This window comes from Coniophora puteana (genome assembly GCF_000271625.1).
Source record: "Coniophora puteana RWD-64-598 SS2 unplaced genomic scaffold CONPUscaffold_40, whole genome shotgun sequence".
Lineage (NCBI taxonomy): Eukaryota > Fungi > Basidiomycota > Agaricomycetes > Boletales > Coniophoraceae > Coniophora > Coniophora puteana.
Genome location: NW_006913092.1, coordinates 1 through 8,377, shown reverse-complemented (window position 1 = coordinate 8,377; position 8,377 = coordinate 1). Strand labels below are relative to the sequence as shown.

Here is an 8,377-nt window from a genome sequence, read left to right as displayed (position 1 = left end):
ACATCACAAAAAGCGCACTCGGATTATAAGCTCAGTATAAGAGCTAGAAGCACTCAGAACTAATGTACGTCTCGCTTGAAATTTAGTAGCTTCGTAGTACATATTTGTAACCTCCATTTTGAGAATTTTACTCATATCTTGTAAGTTGGGCTAGGTTCTGTAGGCGGGCCATAAACTTAGTGATCAATTGCAAGCTATGAGTATTGTATACCAAGCTATGAAGCCTACAAGTATCAACACATCTTATTGCTGTCATGAACTGATGTCGACCAAATAAGGACTTAGAGAACTTGCATGTCACGCCGCACATTGACCAATAACAAGATAATACATTTTTTGTGTTAGAATACATGGTGATCCGACTACACATGCAATGATACGATACAGGCAGGCAGACTACATGAAGAGAGCAATGAGAATAAAAAACTGATGGACGATACACGAAGCATATACATGCAGGTAGAAAGTGAGGAAAAACACGGGTATTAAAGCCTACCAAGCGAGGGTCAAGTAGATGAATATGAATATAAGTGTGGACACGTACATTTACTGTCGAGACCTCGTCGACTTCTTGACCTTCTTTGGTGCGGGAGGGGGCAGCGCCTCGTCCTCAGGTTCCGTCAGATCCTCGTCATCATTGAAGAGGTTTGATGGCGCATCACGATGCGCTGGGGGAGGTGGCGATTTGGCAGTGCGTCTGCTGGAGCGGCGAGTGGGCATCGAAGGGATAACATGCTTTGATGATTGACCGGGACCCTTGGCAGACTTGCGATGGTCTTGAGAGGGTGACATGGCCTTGCGTGCATCAAGGGCACCAGTCTTGCTCTGGTACTGCTTGGGGTTGGGCCGGATGTGCTGTGTCACCGAGTCGTCTTCCACCTCGGCACGGGGAGCCTCAACCTCGCGAGCTTTACCTTTGCTGCGCTCGACGTTCGCGGTCTGTGTGGGCGAGCGCTCATTTCTGCGAGAGTACTGCGAGCAGACGCTCGATGGCAGAGATGTAGGCTAATGTATATAGGCATGTGTTAGTGATAACGAAGCGCAAGCAAAATAATTATGTGCTCACCTCGGTTTCTTGTTCCTCATCGTACTCGTACTCATCAAACACTGACGTTGCACGTCGAGGCGGGGGAGAGGTTGAGGAGCAATGCTTCAGATAAAGTCAGTAAAGGATGCTCAAGAGTGGACATTGCTCACCACAGCGAGCTCCACCTCAAAATGTGCAGTTTCAGTGTCCTGGATCTGCAGGGTGACGTCTGAATGCTTGGCCCGTGAAGCAGTCTTGTCGCTGTCACTGTCATCGCCAGAGTCTGCGGACGCTCTGAGCTGAGCATCCAGGAGTGAGAAGACGTTCTCGCTGTCTGACTCGTCGTCAGAGTCGTCAGAGTCGACGTCGAGGCTCTTAGCACCATCCTCATGTCCGAATACCTTCCTGGAGGGAAACTGTAGTAGGGTAGATGACAACAGAGTAACAACTTACTTGTTCAGACTGCGGACAGCCTTATCAATGACACGCTTGAACTTCGGGAGGCGAACCATCTTGAGGATGTGACCGTGCGCCGCCTGCCAGTTATATGACACATCTGCTTTGGCGCCCCACTTTCCCTGAGACGTTGCGGCCCCCCGTATCTGTGGCAGACCAGAAATCAGCACCAAAAATCTCGTCAGACAACGGCTTACCGCAATTGTGAGATATGCAAGGTGTTCGGGAATGATCTGGGGGCAGCGCATCAACACGGCATTGCTGCGGTTGGTAAGGGGCACAGGCTCGCTCTCTGTGGCTGCGCTCGGGGCAACGAACAGATGCTTTGCATACTGTGACTCTTCAGTGGCATGAATACTATGGAAACGGAATAGGTACTCACACGTTCGAGCATGTAGCCACCAAATATTCCCTCCTTGACGTTTGACGGGTTGAAGTCCTCGCCGGGAGTGTCGCCTGCATAGGTAAACGCGGGCAGGTCCCTGTGCGTGACCTTGATCTTGCCATTTTTAAGTTTGGCCTGCGTTCTGCAGCTTTGAGTCAGGGGAGAATAATAAAACATTGAAATTGCACTCACCCATCACGATTGGCCAAGTACTCGTCAATGTGAGTGATGGGACACAGGAGAGGGGCGAGATCGTCATGATTAAAGCCCATGGTCCTGCGCTTCGTACCTTTGCCAACAAAGGGCTCGAGAACCTTCTGTGAATCAATGTCAGCGACAGCATAACGACCAAGATACTCTTTGAAGCCGTTGAAATCGTTCGACCGCGTCTCAGAAGCAATTGACTGCATCTGAAATGTTTATTAGGTATGAGAATACTCGCATATACTCAGCACTCACCTCATCGATACGCTTGAAAAGTTCATCACGCCTCCCATCGGTACGAATGAGATCGTAGAAGAGCGGGCAGTTGTCCTTGATGTGTGCATATATCATGTCGTGCCATGCACGCGCCTCAGCAGTCCTAGAACAGTGCATATAGTCAGCCCACTGATCAGCGGTCAAAATTATTGAAAGAAACTTACATGCGCCTCTCCTTTTCCTTGAGATGAGGCGGTAGGGTGGTGGTGTAGTCCTCAAACTCCCTGCAGAGCGCTCGATCGACAGCGATATGAAGGATCTCTTCAACCCTGGAGAACAAACCTCCACTCCGTGTGATGAACTGTGCGAAGTGAATGCACTCCTTTGACAGTCTAGATGTACATTAGTGATACATACATACAATGAGAAACAAAGACACTAACCTTTTAGACAAGACTAGGTCAGAGCGAGAGGTTTCTTCGCTCTGGTGGCTGTTTTTGGCCTTCTTGGGTGGTGGAGGTGATGAGCGGCGGCCATGAGACGTGCCAGAAGATGGCTCTGACTTGTCTAAGTGACGTTTTTTGACAATTCGGCGATGGTGAGGGGAAGCAGAGCGAGGACGGGAGGGGGAACGAGATGGAGCGGGGGTGGGACTGCGTTTGCGACGGGACATGGTGGTGGTAAGAGACAAGGAGTGAGTGCTATGAGCGACTGTAAAATCATGACAAAAGCAAAAGTCGTGATGCGTCTTGGTCACACCAGTTGCAGATCGCGGGCATTTGCCCAAAGTAGCTAAAACTATGTCTATAAATACAAGATGAACTTCTATCTAACAAAAGCTTCGTGCCAGCTTTCCAGTATACGAGTGCAGTGCTTTGTGATGTCAAATTTAATCCCTTACCTGCACACTGAAAGGTATTTGTGACAAAAGGCTTACAGGCAAGTATTTTGCTCCTGCTATGTTATTTAATATTTTGATGTGCTTGGTGTTGCTCGCTTAAAAAGCGCATCATGGATGCGCTTTTTAAGCGAGCAGCATCCGGCGTTCTCGGTGATCCGAGGTGTGTTAATATTGTGTGTCCAAAACTGGTGATCAGCACTGCCATTTTTGGACATGCCGGTGAGAAGCATTCTCGGCAAGTGCGTCGATGCATCCAGAGATGCTTCTTATGCATCCCGGGCTATTTACAGGCTGACGTTGCACCCAGCAGAAGTTCTTCGCACATCTAAAGCATGTAATCAATTTTGTGCTTTAGGTGTGTGAAGAACCCAATGCATTATTCACTGTCCCTGGTCCGGTGCTTCTAAAAATGGCCAGCTGAGCTTGATTGAGCTTGACCGAGTCCAGTCGCCAGTGCCGCATCTTGGCCAAGCCAACACCATCACAACCTCCTATATCATAATTCTTGAATTCAATGCCACCCACACGAAGACAAAAGGCTCGCTGCGAGCCCTGTGAGCGTGACTTCAAGGGTGCAGCTGGTCTCAGTCTACACCTCAGGACATGCCCGCATGCAGCATCCTCACGAGATGACCTGTATACAGTTGCAGCGCTCCGGTTGCGTCTCGAATCCACCCCTCCGCGTGCACAGAGGTCTTTACCTCCAACCCCAGGGCCATCTGGTACTAGTCTTGAAGTCTCAGACATCCAGACGAACCAGGCAGTATTGCCTGCGCCAGAAGTGAGTAATTGAAACACCTACAGTTGGTCTCTCTTATTAATCCCTAGCAGATTCGTGTATCAGAGCGCTCAGGGCGCCCTCTTCGGATGCCAGCGCGGTTTCGAGATCTCCTCCCCAGTAGCTCGACCCATCTTTCACACATGCCTTTGTCCTCTCGGCAACTTGTTCATAATGCCCCTCCTGCTCCATCTCGCACTCCCTCTCCCGTCCCAGAACCAGAATATCATAATGTACCTGAACAGTTCACATCACAGATCAATAAATTCGGTTTATATCGTATCTATGCAGCGAAGCCCACTCAGGATCCTCTCGACACTCTTCACAGTGTATCTGACGCTCCTCTACTTCACCATGACCCTGTAAACCAGCCCACAACATCATCAGAGACGTCTGGTGCACCTCAGGCCACCAATATCAGCTCTGCTGAGGCAATGGCGCCGTTTTCGAACCCAACTGCAGGTATTCTGATGACGTACGCTCACTCTGGGACCCGGCACAAATCTCTGAGCGATATAAATGATCTGATCAATCTCCTTCGCAATCCCCTGTTCAAACAAGACGAACTCAATGGCCTTGATGCTTATGCCGAGGCCGCTCGTTTTGACGAGTTCTTGAAGACAAATAGCAACGCCTTTTCGGGAGGAGAATGGCTGGCAGGAATCGTCGGTCAAAATCCCTCTCCCTTTTGAAGGGAAAGCAACACGCGGTGGAGAGGCCAATGTACCCACACTTGAGGTCAATGGCATCTATCACCGGAAGATCGCCAGTGTCATTCAAGCCGCACTTGAGGACCCCACAGTCTCAACAACATACAATACCACACCATTCGAGCAGCGCTGGAAAACTTCTGACGGACGTGATATTCGAGTTTACTCAGAGGCATATAGTTCTGATGCTTGCTTGGATGCCTTTCACGAAGTTCAACACGACTCCCGCATTCCTAACGATGGTCTCGAGCGCATGGTGGTATCTATCATGCTCTGGTCTGATTCAACCCGCCTTGCAAACTTTGGCGAAGCTTCACTCTGGCCAATTTATATGCAACTTGGTAATCAGTCGAAGTATACACGTGGCAAACCCTCAGCCAAAGCTTGCCATCACCTTGCGTATATTCCAAAGGTATGTGGAGTTTCTGTCTTTTTTCCCTTTATGACACTGAATTGTATAATAGCTTCCCAGTGGCTGGCAACACGAGTATGAGAAGATCTATGGTAAACCACCCACAACAGATGTTCACACTCACCTCAAACGTGAGCTTGTACAAGCAATCTGGCGTATTCTTCTGCAGGATAAGGACTTCAGACGCGCTTATACTGAGGGACTTGTGGCGCAGTGTGGTGACGGTATCATCCGTCGAGCTCTAATTCGATTTTTCACATATACAGGTGACTACCCTGAGAAGTATGTGTTTAACTCATCCGTGCATTAGTGTTACTAACTAAACAATGCATCTGAGGATGATCCTATGCACGCTCAAATTCTTGGGCCAGATGCCATGTCCACGTTGTCTAACCCCCAAGCGCTATCTTGGGGAGATGGGAACAAAGTTGGACATGCAACGGCGCATTAGACACCGCATTGATAGCACTCAACGTCAAGACCTTATCCAGAGAGCTCGTACTAGGATCTTCAAGAAGGGGTACTCCATTAAATCGTCTCGCATTTCTTCACTTCTAACATCGCACTCTTATGTGCCAACTCTGGTACGCCGCCATTCGTATTATTCTGTCTTGATTGTCTCATTTATGGAGCCTGCAGAACGCTTTCTCCGAGTTTCTGCTTGAGCAAGGTGTCAACTTCTTTTCTCTTTTCGTTGTCGACCTGCTGCATGAGTTTGAACTGGGTGTATGGAAGGCAATTTTCATTCACCTTGTTCGCATTTTACTTGCTGTTGGAGGCTCTGCAGCTGTAAAGGTCAATTCTCGGTGAGTTTGCTTTCTACTAGCCAGATTTTGTCCCTGACACATTACCAGCTATCGCAAAATTCCTCCATTTGGACGAGGAACAATACGACGGTTTCCAGGCAATGTTTGTGACATGAAACAGCTTGCTGCACGCGACTTTGAAGACATGCTCCAGGTGATATTTATCTATGAAACTCATACGCTCATTTTTACACAGTTTCTAGTGCGCTATACCAGTGTTTGAGGGCATCCTGCCCGATGAAGAGCACAATCTAATCCTTCTCGATATGCTATTTTATCTTGCAAATTGGCATGGACTAGCCAAACTTCGCCTTCACACGGACGACTCTCTTGATCAACTCGAGCATGCAACATTTGACTTAAGTGCATCTGTGCGCAAGTTCCTCCGTCATGTTTGCCCTTTCTATGATACTCGCGAGCTCCCCAATGAGACATCAGCTCGAGGGCGCCGAGCACTGACTAAATCTGCAATTCAAGCAGCTAGGTCAAAGGGGAAAGGCCGCGCAGCTGATGTGTCAGTAGACGCCAAGCGGAAGAAGCTGAATGTGAATACCTACAAGTTCCATGTTCTTGGTGACTACGTCAATCACATCAGACGTTACGGAACAACGGACAGCTATAATTCCCTGCATGTAAGTCACTCTGAAATTATCCCTTTCCCCGACTCAAGCTTTACAGTGCGAACTCGAGCACTGCTCCTCAAAACAAGGTTATCCATTCACTGGCAAAAAACACGACTCCATGTTGCCTGCCATGACTCGGCTCAATGCACGCAGCCGTTATATTCACAAACTACGCCATTTTCTCGCTAATCCAGAGAGCAATCCCTCCGCAGGAAACCCTTCTGAGTCTGCGGACGTTGAGCGCATGTGTACTGATCCTCAGGATCACTACTTTATTTCTCGCAAGGCCCGCGTTACATTACTTCTCAGCGAGTTCGCTGAGACTATGCATGAATCATTGTGCATTGACACAACGGTGAGTCTCAGCTCTTGTTTGTGCTGTTGCCAGCTTTTATCCCATTTTGTGATTTTATAGGAGCTCATACCGTGCCTCAAGACCCATATCCTTGATCGTCTTCGCGAAAAAGGCAATGTACCGGACTACATTAACCTTCCACACCTCGAGCCCAATGACACAGTTAACTATACCGAAAACCAGCTCGATGCAGTAATCATCGATGACGATCGTTTATACGAGCACAAGACTCTCCGTATCAACTACACAACATATGATATTCGTCGAGAGCAAGATTCTGTCAACCCCCGCTCATCTAGAGCTGATATTATGGTCCTTTCACAAGACACCCCTGGCGACACTGATTCTCACCCATACTGGTATGCTCGTATCATGTATATCTTTCACGTTAATGTCCACTTTGACCGCGAGGATCGCTCTAAGCGGTGCCAAATGGACATTGTACTCGTCCGTTGGCTTCGGAAGGACTCAAGTTATCCAAGCGGCTTTGAGGCTCGCCGCCCTCACTGTGTTTCCTTCTTTCCTCTCGGCATGTCAGCATGCTGGGATTTTATTGATCCTAGCACGATTGTTCGAGGCGTCCACTTGTTACCTGTATTTGATGCAGACCAGATTCCCAGTCCCTCAGTCCCTTCATCCGCATCTCGGTTGCACTTCGGCACAAGTAAAACCACTCCCATTGATGAATATGCTCGTTATTACATTGGAGTGTAAGTAAATGTTGCTTGTTACTTGTCTCATAACTCATTCTGCTTGTAGGTTTTCAGATAGAGACATGCTTATGCGGTACTGTGGAGGTGGAGTGGGCCACACAATATCTCGCGCCTGGGATCCATATCTGCAAGCAGACAAGACTCCAGGTGGACGCACTGTTGAAGGAGGGAGCAATGAGTATGAGCTAGGTAATTCTGACGATGAACTCGATGATGAAGAAGGCGAATGGGAGACAGAGCCAGATGAGAATGAGGATGGTTTAGAAGGTGCTGAGGATGGTTTAGAAGGTGCTGAGGATGGTTTAGAAGGTGCTGAGGATGGTTTAGAAGGCGCTGAGAACGGTTTAGAAGGTGCTGAGGGCGAGGAAATCGAGCCATTGGCAGTTCAAGGTGAGCTGGATGGGCTCGAGGAGATGGGTGAGGACGAGGCATTGATCGATGCTGGAGGGTTTGGCGTGTTTTAAAGGCGTGTCAGGAAACATATATCTTGGTTGTGTTGGGCTATAACTCACTGGCATAATAACTTGTACGCCTATAGGTATTCATTTATATTTTCTACGTGCTTGCGAGCGCGTGCAATATCTCTCAGTCTCTGTGTAAGCAGATACTTTTATCTTTGTTGATCTTCTAAGTAGCCACACCGCTTACAATATGCATCTGAACTTTTACTCGTCCTTATTGCTGTGATAAACTTCTCAGAGGGCCTTATTACTCTCCACAAGCCACTGTAATGTCGGGCACAGTCTTATTTTCCCCAAACCACTCACCCACGTAGTGCACTTTTTGTGATG

General features: G+C 48.4%; 4 protein-coding genes across 4 annotated transcripts; 3 read left to right on the top strand and 1 right to left on the bottom strand.

Annotated features, from left to right (window-relative positions):
- Window positions 1-546: 546 nt before the first annotated feature.
- On the bottom strand, window positions 547-2,961 carry CONPUDRAFT_147994 (uncharacterized protein; the record flags this gene model as incomplete). The annotated part of the gene is made up of 10 exons (XM_007777757.1): window positions 547-1,005; window positions 1,067-1,150; window positions 1,213-1,432; window positions 1,481-1,629; window positions 1,681-1,815; window positions 1,866-2,010; window positions 2,061-2,278; window positions 2,328-2,451; window positions 2,513-2,680; window positions 2,732-2,961. 10 exons carry the CDS (start codon window positions 2,959-2,961, stop codon window positions 547-549), a joined length of 1,932 nt encoding a protein of 643 aa, XP_007775947.1.
- A 1,639-nt stretch (window positions 2,962-4,600) lies between these two features.
- Window positions 4,601-5,899, top strand: CONPUDRAFT_68212 (uncharacterized protein; the record flags this gene model as incomplete). The annotated part of the gene is made up of 4 exons (XM_007777756.1): window positions 4,601-5,089; window positions 5,142-5,371; window positions 5,427-5,673; window positions 5,729-5,899. Coding segments are annotated over 4 exons (1,137 nt in total), but the record flags the coding sequence as incomplete, so codon positions are not given.
- Window positions 5,900-5,944: 45 nt separating this feature from the next.
- Window positions 5,945-6,707, top strand: CONPUDRAFT_68210 (uncharacterized protein; the record flags this gene model as incomplete). Its single annotated transcript, XM_007777755.1, has 2 exons — window positions 5,945-6,049; window positions 6,099-6,707. Coding segments are annotated over 2 exons (714 nt in total), but the record flags the coding sequence as incomplete, so codon positions are not given.
- A 316-nt stretch (window positions 6,708-7,023) lies between these two features.
- Window positions 7,024-7,587, top strand: CONPUDRAFT_68213 (uncharacterized protein; the record flags this gene model as incomplete). Its single annotated transcript, XM_007777754.1, has 1 exon — window positions 7,024-7,587. A coding segment is annotated over one exon (564 nt), but the record flags the coding sequence as incomplete, so codon positions are not given.
- Between the last annotated feature and the right edge of the window lie 790 nt (window positions 7,588-8,377).